The sequence below is a fragment of the Salvia splendens genome, chromosome 4 (assembly GCF_004379255.2).
Source record: "Salvia splendens isolate huo1 chromosome 4, SspV2, whole genome shotgun sequence".
NCBI lineage: Eukaryota > Viridiplantae > Streptophyta > Magnoliopsida > Lamiales > Lamiaceae > Salvia > Salvia splendens.
In genome coordinates, this window is record NC_056035.1 from 8,929,633 (window position 1) to 8,950,787 (window position 21,155).

Here is a 21,155-nt window from a genome sequence, read left to right on the forward strand (position 1 = left end):
AGGCAGGGGGTCCCCCAATCGCCGGTCGACAACGTCTATCGGCCCTTTATGAATTTACTGGCGACGGACAACCCGCCGAGTTCTCCTCTCGAGACTCAGTTCGTTGGCGTCGACACGTTCTCGTTCGAGGAGTTGGGGCTTTCTCCGGTCCGGGATACTCCCGCCAGCGCACCACCGGCGACGGGGAGGGCAGGGAGGACCGGGCGAGGACCGGGCAAGGGACGGGGCGTCCCGGTGTACGGAGGTGAGCTGGGGGGGATCCAGCGGGAGCAAGAGGACCGTCTGGAGCATGGACGAGTGCGTCGCGCTGGCGAAGGCGTGAATCAGTGTAGTAGAGGATCTATACGTCGGGGCGAACCAGCACATCGACCGGATGTGGTGGCGCATTAGCCACAGCTACCTCCAGTTAAAACCGCACGGGGGGAAGGCGCACAACTCGGAGCAATGCCGGAAACAGTGGGAGCGGTTGAAGAGGCAGCTTAGCCGATTTACCGGCATTTACACAAACAACCTCCGCTCGGCAACCAACAACATGTCTGCCGAAGATGTGAAGCTGTTGGTTCATCAGCAGTTCCCCGACGCTGAGAAGGGCTTCGGGGAATTCAAGTATTGGCTAGTGTTTCTTGTGGTGCAGTCTTCGCCCAAGTTCACTGCGGGTGTTGAATCCGGCTGGCCGAAGCGGACAAAGATCAGCGCCTTCGGAGAGTACAGTAGCAGTGCTGGTTCCGCGGAACTTTCCCCTCACGAGTCAGAGTTCTCCACACCCACATCGGAGGCGCGCCTCCGTCGCCCGGTTGGGCAAAAATCCACAGCGCGGATGTCGAGGGTAAGCACCAGCGGATCCGGCGAGGCCCAATCGGCAGCACCCCCCCAAAACGATCCCGAGAACCCCTCATTCGCCCGCATCGGCGCACATGAAACCTTGTTACGTGCGATGGTTGAATGGCGCCAAGCGACCGGCCCCCATTACAAGCGGAAGCTTAAGCCCCTCCTCGATAGTATGCACCGCGATTTGGGGCTCGACGGGATGTCGGATGATGACGGCAAGGGGGGTGGCGGCGACGACGGCGGCGACGGCGAGGGGGGGCGGCGCGGGGAAGGCGAGAGGACTGGCGACGAGGAATCCAAGGAGTGAGAAGCCGGTTTTTATTTTTATGTACTTTTTTTTAGTAATTATGTACTTTTTTTAATGAAGTATGTTTTTTTTAAATAAAGTGGTTACATTTTCTCCGTATTCGCGTCAAAGTTTTAATTTCGTAAATTGTTTACTTCCGAAAATTGTCTAATTTGTGAATTTGTGATTTTTTTTAAATTGTGGGAATTCCTTCGGGAATTCCGCCACTGTGCAGTGAGAATTCCTTATGACGTGGCATGATGTGTTTTTGGGAATTCCGCGGGGAATTCCGCAACACCGTGGATGTTCGTGGATGCTCTTAATAATTATCTCAACTAATTAATAAATGCATAATTTGCAGAGGGAAAACGAAACGTCATAGATATGGGCTCATATTTGTACATTTCCTTGGGTTTGTGGTCCATTTCTGTAATGGGCAAATTTTGTCTTCAATTTGTGGAGTTGGTGGATGTCAAATTGGGCCCGGAAACGGATAAAGTTTTTCAATAATCTCATATTTTAAATTATTCATAATTAATTTTTCATGATGATTTTTTGATAATTTGACTTGTAAATAAAGTTCTGCATGTTAATGTTTTTGTTATAGGTTGACTAATGTCGAGTGTAATATGGTAGGAACATAATACAACGATCTTTAATTAATAAATGGTGGGGGATGACTTTGCATTATTTGGGTGTCATGAAGCCCAACTATAATAATCCCATAAATTGGGAAATTATATTATATTTATTAATAAATACTTCGTATGTACTTCCTTCGTACCATAAATATATGGGCATTGGGTGTGGCATGAGAATTAAGACAAAATTGGTAAAGTAAGAGAAATGTATGAGAATGGTATGGTAAAGTAAGAGAGATGAGGAGAATAACATAGTTAATGGATAGTGAGACCTATATTATTTAAATGATACTCCATCCGTCCATGAAAAATAGGACACATTGTGAATGACATGGGTTTTAATGTGAAATTGGTAAAGTATAGTGTTAGTGAAATGCGAGGTCCATATTATTAGTAAGAGAGAAGAGAAAAAAAGTAAGAGAGAAGTTGTTGAAAACTCTCTTTTTTAAATATGCTATATTTTTCGTGGACAACCAAAAATGACAAATGTGCTATATTTTTCGTGGACGGATTGAATATAACTTTTCAAAAATAGAATGCACATCTTTTTATAGGACGGACGAAAATGAAGAGTGCATATATTTTTTTAGGAAGGTAGTATGATTCTTGTTTCTATATTATTGTAGAAGTTATTGCCTCTCAAAAAGTCGAAATCAAGTATATAAAATTATTACGTCGGAAATGATAACTATGTATAAATAAATGAAATTCATGAATAAGATAGTAACAAATAGATTTGTGAATTTCACTCATGATTCGAACGTATATATTGTATTAATCCAGCAAATAAATGCATGAACTCATAGTACTAATATTTATCTAACAAATAAAGCTTTCACCGCAATCCTTCATGATCAAAATATTGAAAATGATTTTCATTTGTGGTCAATATGTATCATTCTAAATGGGTTGCTAAAATTTAAGCAAAATAATTAAAGATAATATTGTAAAATATTTATTGACATCTACTATATGCAATAGGAGTTACATCTCTGAGTGGTTACATACTTGCATATAAACGATAAAATCACCGTGTATAACCATTTCTTTTAATTCTCCGTGGAAGAATATAAAACAGTTTTGGATAAAATTGATATGTAATATACATATTAAATGAAAAATATCTATCAGAGCATCCACAATGGCGCCTAGCGCACCGCCTAGCCGAGCGCCGACGCTAGGCGGTCGCTAGGCGAACCATTGGAGGAGCCGAAAACCGCCGAGCGGTTTTCCAAAAATCAATTTCGCCTAGCGCTAGGCGGTCAAAATCCGCTGGGCTATGCGCTGGGCGATCCGCTCCGCTCCATTGCAGCGCCCGGATCGTCCAGCGCATAGCCCAGCGGATTTTTTATTTTTTATTTTTAATTTTCGAAACACTATATATACGCGATTTGCACGAAGGCGAGGGAGCCGGCGAGTGATTTTTTTTAAGTAATGTACTTTTTGCGATTTTGAATGTCATTTTTTTTATTAATGTACTTTTTTAAAAATTTTGTACTTTTTTTAATTTATTGTACTTTAAAAAAAAATTAAAATAGTATTATTAATGTTTCCCGTATATGTCTCGTAAATTAAATTCCGTATATTGTGTTATTAGTGATGTGACTATTGATATGGCTGGGCTATTTATGATATGGCTAGACTATTTCTGATGTGGCAGGATGATTTTTAGTATTGATGATGTGGCAGGAGGAGTTTGTGGCTATGCTATGGCTGGGCTATTGCTGGGCTATAACCACTGTGGATGCTCTCATGAATTCATGACTATTAGACTATAACTACAATTTAATTATTTATAATTAAAAATTGGTGAATTATAATTAAAGTGAATGTACTATGAATATCCGAGAAGGATTGTTATAAATTAACAATGCATCATTTTGAAAATTAGGTAGTGTTAACTTAGTATCTATTTCCATTTTATACCTAATAAAAGAATAAGTTATCCCTTCTTCAATAAAAAAAATTAATACTTCTAGATGGTGTTCGATTTCCTAAATAAAATAGTACAGAGATACCTAGGATTTAGTTGTGAGATTATTTTAGTTTGAGGGTGTTCGCTATGACTAATTATCCCATAATTATCCATCTAGAGTTGAGCTGTGAGATTCAATCTTATAAACCAAACACATTACATATTTAATCCCGATATATAATATTGCAAACCGAACACTCCCATAATGAATCTAAACTTGCATCTCATGAATATAGCTTTTGAAAATATAACTTTTAAAATTATTTAAAAATAATAATAAAATTAGATTTATTTGAAATTATGATGACAAAAAAATTAATCGCCATAGTTGAACTATATTATTTGTTACTAATATTCAACATCTTTTAACTTACAAATTGCCAAATCAAAGTACCTATCATTTCACTAATATTAACTAATCAAATTTTATAGTTTTTCCAGCCATTTATTCTTTAATAAAACTAACAAACGGTTCGAGAAATATGGGAGCTAAATCTTCTTAAAATTTCAATTTCGAAAATCTATTGTGGATTTTCTAATATAATTCAACATTTATCTGACTAAATTTTGAATTTGGCACCAAATTGGTGAGAGTGCATTTGCCGACAGGCTGTCGTCACCAAGGAAGGAAACCTTTTTGTTACAACGACGTCGTTCGTCCCAGGTCGACATCTTTCTTTCTCTCGCTTCATAGTTCTCTTTCCCCGCCAGATCTCAATTTCCTTTTCTCCGAACTCGTCGACGAAGAAACATGGCCGCATATATCAGGCTCGACGATTCCCCCATGTTCCAGAAACAGGCAAAATACTTGCATACCTATTTTTTAACCTGCTTATTATGCTCCTATATTTCGTGTGTTAGAACTTCCAGATTTTTCAATTCGTTTAATTCGGAGACGGATGTTTAGGTGCGATCTCTGGAGCAGACGTCGGATGAGTTAAGGGATCGATGCCAGAAGTTGTACAAAAGCTGTAAGAAGTACACGTGAGAGAATTTCCCCTATCTTAAATTTAAGTTGTGCTACTAACAAATGGTGCTTAATCTATAATTTCGTTATTATTAATTGTGCTCTACATTCATGAATACATATACCGTGTGTGTTAATTTATGGAACTCGTGATAGACTTGGTTGTGGGGCGGTAAGCTCATAGGTATGTAGATTGGTAGTTAGACTTTAAAAATAACTCGATCCATTTAGAAATAGGTTTATAGAATTCTAGAGTAACGATTTGATATACTCCCTCCGTCCCACAAAGATTGTCCCGTTTTTCCATTTCCGTCCGTCCCACAAAATTTGTCTCATTTCACTATTTACCATTTTTGGTAGTGGACTCCATATTCCATTAACTCATTCTTACTCATATTTTATTATAAAATTATATATAAAAGTAGGACCTACAATCCACATTTCACTAACTTTTTCAACTCACTTTCTATTATATTTTTTAAAACTCGTACCCGGTCAAAATGAGACAATCTTTGTGGGGCGGAGGGAGTATTTAATAAAGATTTGGAACACTGTAGTTCCTCCTTGATTTGCTGTTACAGTTTCCAGACTATTAGGTTTTGGTATGATGGAATGGAATGAAGGGGAATGAAATGAAGGTGGGAATGGAATGAAGATAGGAATGAAATGACAATTTCTTTGAATATCATTTGCATTTTTATTCCACCGTACTAAGCAAATGAACAGAATGGAAGTAGGAGCCACATTCCATTCCATTTCAGTCCACCATACCAAGAAGGGCCTTAGTTCCCAATACTGGCCCCGTATTGTATTGTGCGCTTTAAAATTGATTGATATTGCTAGGCCTATTGTTTAGTAGTGTTTTGCATTTTGTATAGCTCCATGGATTTGAGAAAGTTGTTCCCCTCACTTTTTTCTCACTCGGTCCTGCTCTTCTTGGAACATAGTGCTATATATGATTCCAAGTTGCCAATGATGGATTCAGAAAGCCAATGGTAATGGTAAAAGTTGGCCATTCTTACTTTCGAATAGTAGCCATCCACCCAAATTTTTCCTTATCTATCTATCTATCTTCATGGGATGCAACCTAGTTCATGTGTCAGCATATTTGGCTGTTCATGTGGCCGAAAGTTAACATACATATTAGATGCTGGAGAAAGGCTGTGACCAGATATTAGATGCTTCATTAATTTTTTCTGAATTGGGGATATGATGTAGGGATATGCTAGGGGAAGCATTCAACGGGGACATGAGCTTTGCTGCATCGTTAGAAGCCTTTGGTGGTGGGCTTGATGATCTTCTTGGAGTATCCATTGGAGGTATGCAAAGTGGATTTGAAGACGAAATATTATGCGACCCCCACAAACGCTAAATTCATGCAGTCAATTTTAACCTAATGGAGTATATTATTTTATGTCTAGTGGAGAAGTTTATTCTATGTATACGCAGCATCTAGTTTTTGTTGCCATGCATTTTTTTATTAGACTCTGTACGCTTTCTGTAGAAGACAGAAGATCCATCTTTTATGATTAAATAAATAGAAAAGGATCTTTTATCTGGTAGCATGTCTTCTTTTTCAAACGTCCCTAACATTCTTTTGTTATATTGTTAGAGTTATATTGATAGATTTAGTACAGTGGTAATGCCATTCCACAGATTTTCTCTTGTATCGTGAGACTTGAGAGAGTGACAGTCTCCAGAGTTTTGCATAATTTTCTTGTTGCCTTTTCTTGCCTTTCTGACAGGTCCAGTTTTATCAAAATTTATCAATACTCTACGTGAGCTTGCTACATACAAGGAATTTCTCCGTTCTCAAGTGAGTGTGTTTTGTTTTCTTAAATGTGAATTATTTGTATGAAACCAAAAGTGTAAATCCCATTCTTTTATTTTGAAAGATGATGAATATCTTGTACTGTAGGTTGAGCATGTTCTTGTGGACCGCCTGTCTCAATTCTTGTCATTAGATTTGCAAGATGCAAAGGTAGGCCCCCATCCACCGATGATTATTATTGTATCTCTCCCCAAATTTTATCTATAAGTTACGTTTCTATCAAAGACTTAGGAATACTCTCTGTAGTTGTTTGCTTCACGTAGAATATTATCCTTTGGTTATAATAAGTGCCTTAATTTGACAAAAGTTCATAGTATTACATTTGTCAAAAAATACACTGATTATACTTTCATTTGTCAAAAATTTAACTGTTTATCACTTTCACTAGCCTCTATGATGGAACTGAAATCTGTGTTAGGTAAAAAAGACCTGTATCAAATTAATCCTCATTGCCTTATTGATATGACATTTCTAGAGGAAATAGCCTGTCATCTGATATTGATAAGTAATTAAGTGGAGCCTCCGTGAGTCAAGTGACCTTTTGCCTCTGCTTTCTTTCAGCATTCAGCTCCTATTTACTAGTAGAATGATATGGTTTTATCTTCTAGATCAAATTTGGAGAAAGATACAATGCTATATCTAGTCTGTTACTCCCTCCGTCCCACAAAGTTTGTCCCATTTTACCATTTTCGCCAGTCCCACAAAGTTTGTCCCACTTGGAATCTACCAAAAATAGACATTAAATACACCCCTCAATCTCCTCAACGTGGGACCCTTATTCCACTACACACCTCCATTTAATACAAAGTCAAACAATTTCTTAAAACCCGCGTCGGGTCAAACTGGGACAAACTTTGTGGGACGGAGGGAGTAATTGTTATTTACCTAGTTCGATGATATTTACAAATTTCCTCCTGCAGGAGTCTCGTCGCCGGTTTGACAAGGCCATATATACGTATGACCAGGTATTTAAAAGTCATTGCTAGAATTCCAATGACACAAAGACTTGATGCTTAACTTTGTTCTTTTCTTTTAAAAACTTTAATAGTCAAATTGCCAATACGCCTTCCCTCCCCCCACAGGACCACTTCTGAAGCTTCTGTTGTAATTTGACTCTCTAAAGCTCTGAAAGTTTATTCAGTTCAGGCTTCTTATGCTTGTATGTTACATAGATAAAACGACTCCTAGTTGTTCTAGTATAAAAAAATGACCAACTTTTACTGGAACAGTTAAATATATCTGCATTGCTAGTTTTTGCTTCAGTTATTACACCTCTCCATCACTATGTACCTGGTGAAGACACTACCCAACTAGCCGTAAGTCCATATTGATCGGTAGGACCACACAATAAGTTACAAGAAATCCTTGCCTCTCTCAATTGTTCATGACCTGCAAAATTTGGAATCCTATTTCAAGCCTTAGAGACATATATTTCGAGTTTGCACATCACATTCTCTATATCAGGTCAAAGTCCCATACCTTGCTGATTTAGATTTGCTTCTATAATACCAATGTGATATCCAAGTTATGTACTTTGGATTTGGTATTTTGATACTTTCTTTTAGACATTAATTTATGTTACTATTCTTTAAGTTTTCTTTCTTTGGTTTTTGTCAGGCACGGGAAAAGTTTTCTTCTTTGAAGAAAACAGCAAGGGATGAAGTTGTTGCTGAATTAGAAGAAGTACGTTTTTAAATTTCTTCATACTCATATTACGCTTATCATCTTTTAGTAAATGTTTATTGCTTGAACTTACATGGACATTATCATTTTTTCATCTGTCACTATTCCTGCTGACACACCTTTGTGAATAAGAGTGAAACACTCTCCTATTTCTTATAAAAATGCTTCCTACATAAACGTGCCTTTTTACAGTTAATTTTAAATGACTGTTGGGGTAGTGAGCTATTTGAATATCTTTTCACCTTGATGTGGTCAGTGGTATGTGTGGCTCACCTCTTTTTTATGTGTCTCATGGTACTTCTTCTTGCAATACTGGACTGGGAAATTGATAGAAAAAAATAGGAGTACTTAGCTAGTGATGGATGAAGTATGTAACTGGTTATGCATGTTAATATGTACTCCCCATCAGGGTTCTAAGAGCAAGACCTGTCTTGGTCTAACCGATTAAATGGACTGTGATTTAAACTTTGAGATCTCTGGTTTCTTTCACATTACCATGCAATTTTGGTGGCATTTCATGGTTTCTTTTACTTTCTCATGTTAATTGAGTGAGGTAGCAATATGTGCAATCATATTATCATACATAGACTTGCTTGAATTAGCAAATTATACCTTAATCTTATTACACGTGTAACTTTGCACTTTAAATGATGGAATCTTGTCTGCTAATTATGTGACAGGACCTACAAAACTCAAAGTCAGCATTTGAAAGGAGTCGCTTTAATTTGGTATACTGATCAAATGATCCTCTCACTCTTTGATACGAATTTTCCTTCATAATCTAGCACTTGAGCTATCTTGCCTATGATTTTAAGAATTTCAGGTACATGCTCTCACGAATGTTGAAGCTAAAAAGAAATTTGAGTTCTTAGAATCTTTTAGTGCAATTATGGATGCACACTTACGGTTCTACAAATTGGTATGTTGTCAGTTTACTAATATATATTATTCCTCATGCACGGTGTTGGTATATTCTGACCAAAATGTCAATATATGTTTATAGGGGTTCAACCTACTGAACCAAATGGAGCCATTTATTCACCAGGTACGGTAATCATCCTGACTCGTGCAAGTCTTATTTTGAAGGCAAATGTTGGTTTTAAAGCTGTAAGATGATAATGGCAATTTTTTTCCTCCCAGCTCTCTCTAGGAATAATTTACTAAAGGCTGTAAGATGATAATATGCAATCTTTCCTGAATTACTCATTCGGATACAACAGTAATTATTTTAGTATCTAATTTCTTTAGTGAAGTTTTAGGTGTTATCATTTAGATTATTCCTTCTTTCTGCAGGAACACTCTCTCATCTTATTTTATGCACAAACACACACAAAAACATTATGCATGTTTGTATCGGTTTATCTCATCGTGATTAAGAGCTATTCACTCTACAAGTTCAGGTGTTGACATATGCACAACAATCAAAGGAGCAGGCGAAAATTGAACAAGATAAACTTTCTAAAAGGATCCAGGAGTTTATGACACAATCAGAGCTGAACCAGTTGCAGGCATCAAATAATTTGGCTACCTCTTCAAATGCTGTTATGGTGAATGGATACTGCATGGATGCTTATAAGAGCAAGGATGCAATTATACTGGCCACTTCTAAAGGTGAGGTGAGTTGTGTTGCTAACAGTTTGTTATCGGAAATTGAGTGCTTTCCTAGTTAAGAATAAATGCATGAGTGATCAACGTCCAGCCCTGCCATTCACAGTAATAATTAAGGTAGTATGCCTTCAGACGATGTCGTGGAGAGGCTATGCCTGGTTAGCTGTTACAACACAGGCCACAGATTTGCTAGTTTCAGCATCTTCATCAGTAGTTACCCCGCACTAGGGGAAGAAAACTTGCGAGATTTAAAAAAATATATATGAAAGAAAGACAAAAGACACCCTTTGAATTGATGAATTTAAATGACAAGGAAAAGAAAAGAACGTGGATATTCACATTTATTCAGAACAAGAACTTACTCCTCATTAGTGTTGGGTCTTAAATTTGACTATGCTTGTCAAGTTTATGGATGATATTAATGCCGTAGAGCTTCACCTATGAAAGAGGTGCAGTTGTGACTCATATCTCAGTTGAGCCAGAGAAGATGGTGGCAGCATTTCCTGATTCTTATGAAATTGTAGGGAATGATCGAAATTATGTCATAATCCAAGTACAAGCTGTCGCACGATTTCAATTTTACACCCAATGGATCTGAACACATTATGTTAATTTCCCAGCATTGTTACTTGTGCAAAATTGATGCTTCATGCTTTATGAAACATCATGCACCATTTCCTTTGTTCAGGTCCAGACGATCAAGCAGGGGTATCTTTTAAAAAGATCGTCAAGCCTTAGAGCAGATTGGAAGAGGAGATTCTTTGTACTTGACAGTCAGGGGACTTTATATTATTACAGAAACAAAGGTGTCAGACCAGGGGTATGCTATAGAACTGTGATATTCAAATCAATGAGTTGCATTTCTTATTTTCAAATTTGTGCGTCCCTTATTTCTACTTTTTTGTCTGTCAACTGCTATTTGTTCCTATGATATGCTCTCTATGTGCACTTTGATGTGAATGTTTGAGGACTGCTATTTATGTATATCTGCATTCAGCATGCCAGCATGAAGTGTGTAGTTATCCTACTGAGTTTTCAGATTTCAATCACTACTACTTAGTTTGTGAACATGAAATCCCTTTTAGAATTAGGTCTGTGCTTGTTACTTTCTTGTGTGTCTGTCAGTTAATTTTTAATATTTCTGTCCATTGAATACCTCTCTACAAAATTTGACAAGAAATTGTATATCTTATTTTCTCCAAAGTGAAGACAAAATAGTCTCGATCTGGCGAGTAGTATGCTTCAGCACCTCCTCGTTGAAGTAGTCTTGCTAATTTCATATACTTCCCAGGTTTCCCCTTCGCTGCATCCGTCCCACCCACCTGAGAATAATCATCGTGTATTTGCTAGATTCCGATCAAGGCACCATCGAGAATCATCTATTGGTGAAGAAAGCTTAGGCTGTAGCACAGTGGATTTGCGTACTTCAACAATTAAGATTGATGCTGAGGATACTGATTTACGACTATGCTTTCGAATAATTTCACCAATCAAAACTTATACATTACAGGTAATAGGTTGAGGATGCTCAAGTACATTGATGTTCGAAATTTAAATTTTTGTACCACTGCCATCATTAATTTCTGTTTTCTGTTATGTTGCGTCTTTCCGGAATTTATGTTAAATAGGACAAATTTAGCTTGTGAATTGTCACACATATGTACTGGAGAATTAGAGGTATTATTGGTAGTGCATCACTCATTAGTTGTTTCATCTTTTGTTTGCCGAGATAGGCTGAAACTGAAGCTGATAGGCTTGACTGGATGAACAAAATCAGAGGAGTCATTGCATCCCTCTTGAATTCTCACCTGCACCAGGTGAAGTCTATACTTATGAGACTTGTAAATCAATTGTCTGAAATGTCTAATGGAAAGTTCAGTTCTTTTAGCGAAAGCATTTATTTATTTATTTCGTTTACAGTTGGATATGGGGAATATTGGTGATGATACCTCTGGTGCGTCTTTTAATCAACAATTTGATAATGCTGGAAGCACTTCAGATGACACAAGAGTCAACCGAGCTGATTCTGTCTCCAGGATCCTGAGAGTAGTTCCTGGGAATGACCAATGTGCTGAATGCAGTGCTTCAGGACCAGATTGGGCATCTCTGAATCTTGGCGTATTAATATGCATCGAGTGCTCAGGGATCCATCGTAATCTTGGAGTTCATATATCTAAGGTATATACTTAATCCCCTTTAGATATAATTTTCAGCTTAATGTTATCTAATATCTATTGATGTACTTCTTTGTGTAATTTGTTTTAGTTATTACTTATTTGATCTTCTCTTTGTTCTAAATTAGTTTAACATCTGTGGCAAATACATAATCTGTGCTATTCCATGTAAAATGAAACATATGTTATTTAAAGATTTCAAACAATCTTGGTAAAAGTTATTTATACTGACTTCTGGGGGGATTGGGCTTACCGTGTATGTTAACATACTTTCTTGTTTTTCTCTAAGTTTGGAGGCTTTGTCAGAAAAATGGCAAAGTGATGGGAGATATATTTGGCTTGAAAGGAGTACAATTTAATTTTGAGGATCAGATGAATTTTTAGAATAGGTGCATGATAGGGTTAAGTTTTGGAGTTGCTTGGTGGCTGTTAATCGTAAGGAGTTTTAAGCTTTTACTGCATCATAGGTAGCTGGCGACTGGAGTTGTATGTTGTACCTTAGAATGTTCTCAACATTTAAGGCCTTTTTGGACAATTGTTTCACTTTCATAAAAACCCTTATCCAAACACAGGAAAAAAAGAAGATAGTATGACATTTGTATTTTGGTTGAAAATCAGATGTTCTTGAACTTTGTTGTCTCAATTGCAAGTTTCCATATCCTCATTAGCCAAAGTTAAATAATTTTTGCCTGCCATTTACAGATTAGGTCAGTCACCTTGGATGTCAAAGTTTGGGAACCAACTGTCTTGGAATTATTCCAGATACTGGGTAATACATACTGCAATTCTGTCTGGGAGGAGTTGCTTCCTCTGCACAGAAACTTGTAAGTTTCTTTAAACTTTACTGCAACCAAAGTGCATACGTAAAGGGGGTTACAAGGGCCCCTACCTGAAACTTGACTACTATCTTCCGATTTATTACTGAATATGGAGTTTCCTAAATTATTAATTGAAATTATAGGTAGAAACATAATTTAGAATGCAAATAGGTTACCCAGTGTACAAGAAAATGGCATACCTGAAATATCTACCTATAACCTAGGAAATGAAAACTTAATTCTGCAACACTCCCAGAAGAACTAAACTATATACACAAGTACGCATACAGGATAAAACATTAGTTCATGAAGCTAAATTTTTTGAGGATACAAGATGCGCAACTAGCATTAGATAATAGCAGTAACAGTAACAATGATGATATGAACTGTGAAGAAGAGAGGAGTCTGGGATCATGTTATTTAGATTCAAGGAGAACCTGCTAAAATAGGTAATCTACAAGGTTATACTGGTTCAACCTGGTAAAATATACAAGGAGACTTGGGACTGACAGTATGTCCCACACACAAATTATACTTCTAGTTTTATTTTTATGAAGAAACTACTAATCACTTTCCAAATTGTTTTGATTAGAAAAAAATCCAAATTGATTTATGAAATCACTAAATGCAGAAATATGGAGAGTGAATGCCCAGCTGTTACCAAACCAGGACCAGAGGATACATCTCATCAAAAGGAGTTATACATTCAAGCAAAGGTATATTTCTTCAGAAATCCTGCTTATGTTATCTTTTACAGTATACTACTCGGTACTCAGCAGTGTATATTTTGATAACTAACTATTAGACATATCTCCAGTATTCTAATGGAAACAAATTACATGTACTTGCCTAACTTTATGGTGATTGAGGAAGGAATAGTCTTTTGTTTTGTGTACGCACCTAGGAAAGTAATGCATATCAGGCAGATTCAATAGTTCATAATTGGCATGATTAGGGGGCTGAGTCCTTTCTTTGATACAGATTTTCTTGTCCTTGCGTTTTTTTTTAATTGTTGGAGGAGGGCAGTACAACGAGGATTTAGCCGATATCTCTCCGCTTGATTGTCCCAGTAGGGACTTGATATGGAAAGACTGTAATTTGGTTTTACATCCCTGTGATATTCTCGTTCTTCCTCTCTTTCACGTTGCTTTCTACTTGTTTTTAGAAGACTGAGTCTGTAGTTACTATAATGCAGTATGTCGGCAAAGTGCTTGTAAATAAAGAAGCTGGCACACCCAGAAATCTATCAGCTTCCACCATCTGGGAGGCAGTTAGAAGCAACAATCTGCGTGAAGTATATCGACTCACTATATCATCAGATCTTAATATAGTCAACTCAACCTATGAAGACATGGTTGCCTGCGGTTTGCACAATGATGACATGGGTTCAAATGAATGCTCCCATGATACTAAAATAAAACAGTCCGATCCAGCGACATGTGAGAGGATAAATTCTTCCGGTGATCCCGGTAGCTGTCTGCAGGGTTGTTCTTTATTGCATTTGGCATGCCATGGTGGAAGTTTGGTTATGCTGGAGCTGTTGTTGCAGTTAGGTGCTGATGTGAATAAGCATGACTATCATGGCAGAACTCCTCTGCAACATTGCATCATGAAAGGAAACAATGTGATGGCAAAGTATTTACTAAGAAGGTAATCCTCTAACAAAAAAGTAGTACTCCATAATAGTAATTTTCAATCCTTATTAAAAGATGTTTGTTCATCTATACTCTATTGCCTGGTTTAACTAGCAAGAAGAGTATCATACATACCATCTTTCCTTAAAGATGAGTTCCTGGGTATTGGTTTTATTCGAAGCTCTCTACTGTTCATTTTTTCATGTTGTTAACCGTCAAATGCACTGTAAAGCAAGGTTCAAAACAGTAACATGCCATTCCCGTATTTCATACTCCCTCCGTCCCATAATAGGAGTCACTCTTGTTGTTGGCACGAGTTTTAAGAAAAGTAAGAATAGTGGGTTGGAAAAGTTAGTGGAGTATGGGACCCACTTTTTTATACTATCATAAAATGTGAGTGAAGTGACATAGTGGAATGTGGGACCTACTTACTCCCTCCGTCCCAAGTAAGTTGATACAAAACTTTTGGGCACGGAGATTAAGAAATTGTGTTGGAAAGTAGGAGAGGAGGAATAAAATAGGAGAGATAAAGAGAGAGTAAAGTAGGTAATATAATAAAGTAAGATTGATTGGATGTTTTGTTTTTTTTGTCATAAAAGGAAATGACTCAACTTAGTTGGGACATTCCAAAAAGGAATACGACTTTACTTAGTTGGGACGGAGAGAGTACTATTTATGGTAAAAAGTGAAATGTGACTCATTGTGGGACGGAGGGAGTAATATATAATAATATCATCTTTTAAAAATGTCAAACATCACATGTCATATATCGTGTATATGTATCTGTCAATGTATTGATTCGTTATCAGATGGTAGTCTCACTTTGTTTACTCCACATATTATCCAGAGGTGCACGGGCATCTATAGAGGATGCTGGAGGCTGCACTGCTTTAGAAAGGGCCATGGAGATGGGAGCAATAACTGATGAGGAGCTCTTCATCTTGCTTGCGGAGAGTGAGTGACTCGGAGGGTGTGGACAAGGTGAGTTTATATCCACTTCATCACTGTTAACATGATCATATCATCATTCTTTCCATGATGCTTGTGTCTTTCATATCAAGTTCAGTCGTGACTCTTTTGCTAGTGAACCTATTTCCTATCTCAATTCCTGCAAAACGAATAGAAAAAGGCTTCTAAGAGACTCACTATTCTAATGGTCCAGATTTTGATGGTCAGTTTTAAATAGTTTGAAAATAGTTTTAGACATCTTCGCACTTAGGGGCATTTACAATTCAGGATATGCCTCGATAGACAACAATAGTACTACTATAGGCTAATTTGTTGTTTAGTAGTAAGATGGATTGAAAAATTCTGCCATATCCTGAAGCCATTGATTACTTTTACTATACGAGATACCTTACTTTTACTGAATTGTGGAAATCCTTGTTAAGATAAAAAATACTCAAAATCGTGTATATTGTAAATCTCAAATAGTACTAAATGGTCCCTTAATCATTTACCAACTCCTGAAGTTAGTCTTTACTTATATATTGGTGCTTTGCATTTGCCTTGCGTAACACGTTACACGATAATTTCCATAAGCTATTAGTGGTAGGCTTATACCCTCATTTTCCTCGCAGTTCTCTACGCGCATTTGGATGAATGTGACAAACCTGCCCAGAAATTTGAGATTGGCAATGATAATCGGAATGCATAGTTTGAGGTGAGACTTTTGAGGACAATGATTCCTCTTGCAAGAACACAAGTATATAGTGGAAATCGGAACCAAGATATACATATCTCAGACTTTAAAGTAGCCATTTTGAGCTGTGTTTTTTTTGTCTTTAGTTACAATGGCATGTATGAGCAGTTTCTTTATGGCCGTTTCACTTTTATGTGAGTGTTGTTGTCTGTTGATTTTTATTATCACTTTTGAATTTGAACAGATGATTTATTGGTGTATATTATTTGGGGACACTATGCAAGTGGGCTTGACTGCTAAGTTGTAAGGGTTTGATTGCAAATGAGTTCATTACTTTTTACTCATTTTCACGAGTTGATTTTATATATTTCATTTATATGTTTATCATAATTTCTTTAGGACATGTTCAGTTTCTTTGGTGGGAGATGAGTATAAATAAAACATGGGATAATTTAGTGGTGTTGGGCCCACATAATTCAAACTCCGAGCAAGTGTTCAGTAACAAAGAAATAAGCTGTTTTTTTCAGTGTTGGACAATTTTATTTTAAGGAATTGTTTTTCTGTTAATTAGACCAAAATGCCCCAACAAATTTGGCATAATTGGAGTAGGGGTAGGGCTGGGGAAAAATATCAAAAAAATGATATATCGGTTGTATCGTATTGAAAAATATCGAAAAATTATCGAATTTTTGGTATATCATAATTTTCGATACGATACAATATCGTATCGTAATTTTCGATCAATAACGATATGAATTTCCTTATATCGTTTTATATTGAATATACGATATATATTGATATTTTTGATATATCGAATTATATCGAAAATCAATACATATTGAATTATCGATATATACCGTATATATCGAAACATATTGAAATTCAATACATATTGAAGTTTAAAATCATATATATAGAGATGTATTCATTTCCTTTTTGTATCTTTTGTTCTTGTTCTTTTTAATCTCAGCCCCACGATTTTGTCATTCGATGGTTAGATTGGTGCCACGTGTCATTTAATAATGCAGAATTTCAGTTGAATAATGCACACCGACTAATAATGCACCATTATTGTGTAATAATGCAGATTTTCAGTTGAATAATGCACACCGACTAATAATGCAACATTATAGTGTAATAATGCAGATCATCTGGACCGTTGATGAATGAGATCTAACGGCCCATATTAAGAAGAATAAAGGATCTAAGGGATGAATAGGAGAATAATAACTCTCCTCCGTTATTATTTGAAATGCGATTCGGAGGGTTTGAGTGTGAGAGAAATTGAATGCAGCGTTTAATTCACGTTTTCTTCTTACCCACCCAATTTTATAACGAAATGACAATTTTGCCCTTAATATATCCGAAATATGATAGTTTTATTTGATAAAATGATAGTTTTGTTAGAATAAATCTAGATCACATATTTTAAAAATGTGTGGTGGAGATTTAGTTATAGGGTTATCACACAAATTGGTGTTATCATTATAATGCACCCCTATATATATATAGGGGTGTGTTAAGGTCCTTCGCAACTTTTCATGTTCTTTTTAATCACAGCCCTTGGATCATTGAATTGGATGGTTGTGATGATCTGCATTATTTGACGACAAATTTGCATTATTAGTCGGTGTGCATTATTCAACCGAAACTCTGCATTATTACACAATAACGGTGCATTATTAGTCGGTGTGCATTATTCAACTGAAAATCTGCATTATTAAATGACACGTGGCATCAATCTAACCGTCGGATGACAAAATCGTGGGGCTAAGATTAAAAAGAACAATAGAACAAAAGATACAAAAAGGAAATGCATACATCCCTATATATATATATATGTATATATATAGCACATACTTGTTTTGATCATCTCCTTATATATATATATATTCATTTAATTCAATAATATATTTAGAAAATATATATATTCATTTTATTGTGTTGAAGTTTTATTAATTTTTGTGTTATTTTTCAGTTTTGAAATTATATTTTTCGATATACAGGTATTTTAAACGGTATGATATTTCGATATATCGTATCGATCTTTGATATATCGTTCTGAACGATATATTGAATTTCAGTACGATATATCGAAATATCGATACGGTAATGGTATTGATATTATCCATATTGAAAGTTCGATATATCTAAACTTTCAATACGATAACGATATAGAATTTTTTCATATCGATATTTTCGATACGATACACGATACAACGTTTTCGATACGATATATTGTATCGACCCAGCCCTAGGTGGGGGTGGTTTGGGATTATGATAGTACCAGGGGAGAGGGGGAGAATAGTTGTTCAGAGAGAGAGAGATGAGGAGGAGGAGTAGTAGTAGGAGAGAGAGCTATTAAAGTCAAGTGCATAAATTTGAAAAGATAGATATACACTTTTTTTCAATAATTATTTATAAGAATGAGATAGCTATTTTATGCTTGCTTTGAGTATTTAACTCTTATATTTTATCTAGCTACCAAATGCCCATTTAAGGTTGACAACTCAACTATCTTACCTTATCTAGCCTTACCAAACACTCCCATAAGATAAATAATGGCTAAATGTAAGATGTGATGAGACGAGGTTAATGTTCAATATCCCTGCATGTTCAAAACTAGTTGACAACCGAGAGTAACAACTAATGGTGTTGCCTCTTAGAGGAGGAACTTGATGATGGCTTGCAACCCGCATCTCTACATCTTCCTCCTCAGGGAATTTCAGCTTCAATCTCAGGATCAACAACCTTTTGGGTAGCATTAGCCACTTCCTTAACAATATTGTTGTTGTTGTCTTCTTGGCAAGCATCATCTTGATACGATCATATCTCTTATGATCTTCCAATTATTTAGTTTTCCTTTATTCACCATATCTTTCCCATATTTGTTTAGATATTTGTTTTTTGTTCATTAAGTTAGGGTATTAGTATTCTAGTATTATAAATAGGAGAGATTATATCATTGTATCAAGCAATCAATGAATCAATGAAATATTTTCCCTAAAATTGACTTGTGCAATGAGCATATTATCGTTCCCTATTGCTGCTCATCGGAGAACGTCCGAGAACCGGCAAATCGTGAGCTTTCCTTCGAGCACGTCGAAGGTTTGGTCACAGCAACTCGCGCGAAGATCGCCATCCGGTCACGACGTCCGTAACAACTGGTGCTTTCATCCCGTGCTCATCCTCCGTCTTCGTTCATCCATATCCCCCAAACAAATCACCAATATAAAAAAAAAAGTCAACCGCATCACCACCATCTCTACCACACCCACGCTTCAGTCCGTCGACATGTCATACGACTACGCCGGCTGCCGCCGTCGTCAATACAACTTCCCTCAGGACACACAGCCATTCTGTCCCTACTAGCCGGTCCAACCTCGCCGTGTAACCTGTTGGGACCCTCCGGGCAGCCGGGTGAAAGTACTCCGTCCGCCGTCGTGGCCTGATCCAGAATCACCCTACGTCTCACTCCACTTGGATCCCCCCGATCCGTCGCGTCGCTTGTCGGCGATGGCCCGCCGCGGGGATAGTCAACCGGGGCTGTCCCTGCGCGATAATCCGGAAGGCAGCAATCCGTCGCGCGCCTTCCCGGGATCGAGCGAGATTTTCTCCGCCGGGCTAGAGAAGATCATGGCCCGATTTGACAAATTAGAGTGCAGGCTGGAATCACGATATGAAGAAATCGATCGCCGTGTGAAAAATTTGCATGCGTCAAAAGCAGCGTATGGACGACAACCCTATGCAGATTTCGATTCGGGAGCGCCTGGGCGTCGTCCAACTGGCTGGGATCCGTCCTTCCAAACATCCAGTCACCGTGTTAGAGAAACTCGTGCTCCTCCGCTGCCGGAACCACCGCTATACCGGAAGTCGCCCTACACCGACTTGGAGTCTTCATACGAGCAGCCGAGGCAAAACACAACCTCGACTTTAAGGCACCCACCCTATTCGTCGGACGTGCTCCCACGAAATCCCCATGCCGAGTATCACCAATGGCGGCACGAATACAAACCCTCGCGGTCTATACCACCGCCGCTGCCACCAGGTAACCGCCGCTCGGCAGCCCCACTGCCTGTTGCGGATGCAACGCCGCCGCCGAGGCAATCAGATCACCCGCCACAACAGTCAAGTCCGGCATTATCCTTAGAGCTGCCGCCCTACGTCTCACCAGGGGCTTACCGACCCTTGCAACCACTGCCCGTGACATCTCCCTTATTGGCCGTTAATCCACATCCACAAGTTGTTGTCCCGAGCTCGTTGAAAAAGGAGGAGAAAGAATTGTTAGACAATTTGCCCTCTCCACCAGCCGTGATCTCTCTGTCGTGCAACCCCATTTTTAGTAGAAAGAAAGAGTCTTTGTTGGAAGATGGTATTGCAAGAGAAAGGGCAACCGTAGAGGAAGAGAAGCGAAGGTTGTTTGAGGATGAACTTCCATTAAAAACGGAAGAATTGGTTACGAAAGGAGGGGCTCACACCAGTTTGCAAGACCTTGCTTGTGTTTATGTGGATGTGAATGTCAGTGATATTACAAGCATGAATCCTCGATTACTATCGCTCGACGCCGATGCAAGGTTGATTCCTCTGCGAAATAACACGCCGTGTTTGAGCATTCGTGACTATGTGGCAGAACTTTCCATTTTAGCGTTGAATTTGGACGACCACATTAGTCTACCTTTGTTGATTTTTTATGGAGGTGAAAAAGGGAGACGTTCAGCTGTTCGGTGTGTGTTTGATCCAGGAGGCGACGCCTCGCCAAAGCTTTTGCTTTCAACTCTCGTCGTTGCTTTGTGGTTTCCACCTTGAGGACAAGGTGGATTTCAACCGTGGGGGAGTTGATACGATCATATCTCTTATGATCTTCCAATTATTTAGTTTTCATTTATTCACGATATCTTTCCCATATTTGTTTAGATATTTGTTTCTTGTTCATTAAGTTAGGGTATTAGTATTCTAGTATTATAAATAGGAGAGATTATATCATTGTATCAAGCAATCAATGAATCAATGAAATATTTTCCCTAAAATTGACTTGTGCAACGAGCATATTATCGTTCCCTATTGCTGC

At 37.7% G+C, this 21,155-nt stretch overlaps 1 protein-coding gene across 1 annotated transcript; it reads left to right on the forward strand.

The window, feature by feature from the left end:
- Positions 1-4,324: 4,324 nt before the first annotated feature.
- LOC121798381 (ADP-ribosylation factor GTPase-activating protein AGD4-like) lies at positions 4,325-16,431 on the forward strand. Its single transcript, XM_042197351.1, has 20 exons — positions 4,325-4,529; positions 4,638-4,714; positions 5,916-6,016; positions 6,443-6,513; positions 6,616-6,678; positions 7,449-7,493; positions 8,146-8,211; positions 8,892-8,939; positions 9,035-9,130; positions 9,215-9,256; positions 9,612-9,827; positions 10,508-10,639; positions 11,111-11,329; positions 11,553-11,636; positions 11,740-11,997; positions 12,696-12,817; positions 13,443-13,527; positions 14,007-14,461; positions 15,293-15,426; positions 16,026-16,431. Exons 1-19 carry the CDS (start codon positions 4,482-4,484, stop codon positions 15,405-15,407), a joined length of 2,343 nt encoding a protein of 780 aa, XP_042053285.1. The 5' UTR covers positions 4,325-4,481; the 3' UTR covers positions 15,408-15,426; positions 16,026-16,431.
- Positions 16,432-21,155: the final 4,724 nt, after the last annotated feature.

What these genes read in the sequence shown, in the direction of transcription:
- LOC121798381 (XM_042197351.1), top strand. Translation starts at nt 4,482, where the DNA reads ATGGCCGCATATATCAGGCTCGACGATTCCCCCATGTTCCAGAAACAG. An exon ending in AAAGGAGTCGCTTTAATTTG is followed by an intron (nt 8,940 to 9,034) that starts GTATACTGATCA and finishes TAAGAATTTCAG; the next exon opens with GTACATGCTCTCACGAATGT. An exon ending in CTTCCTCTGCACAGAAACTT is followed by an intron (nt 12,818 to 13,442) that starts GTAAGTTTCTTT and finishes CACTAAATGCAG; the next exon opens with AAATATGGAGAGTGAATGCC.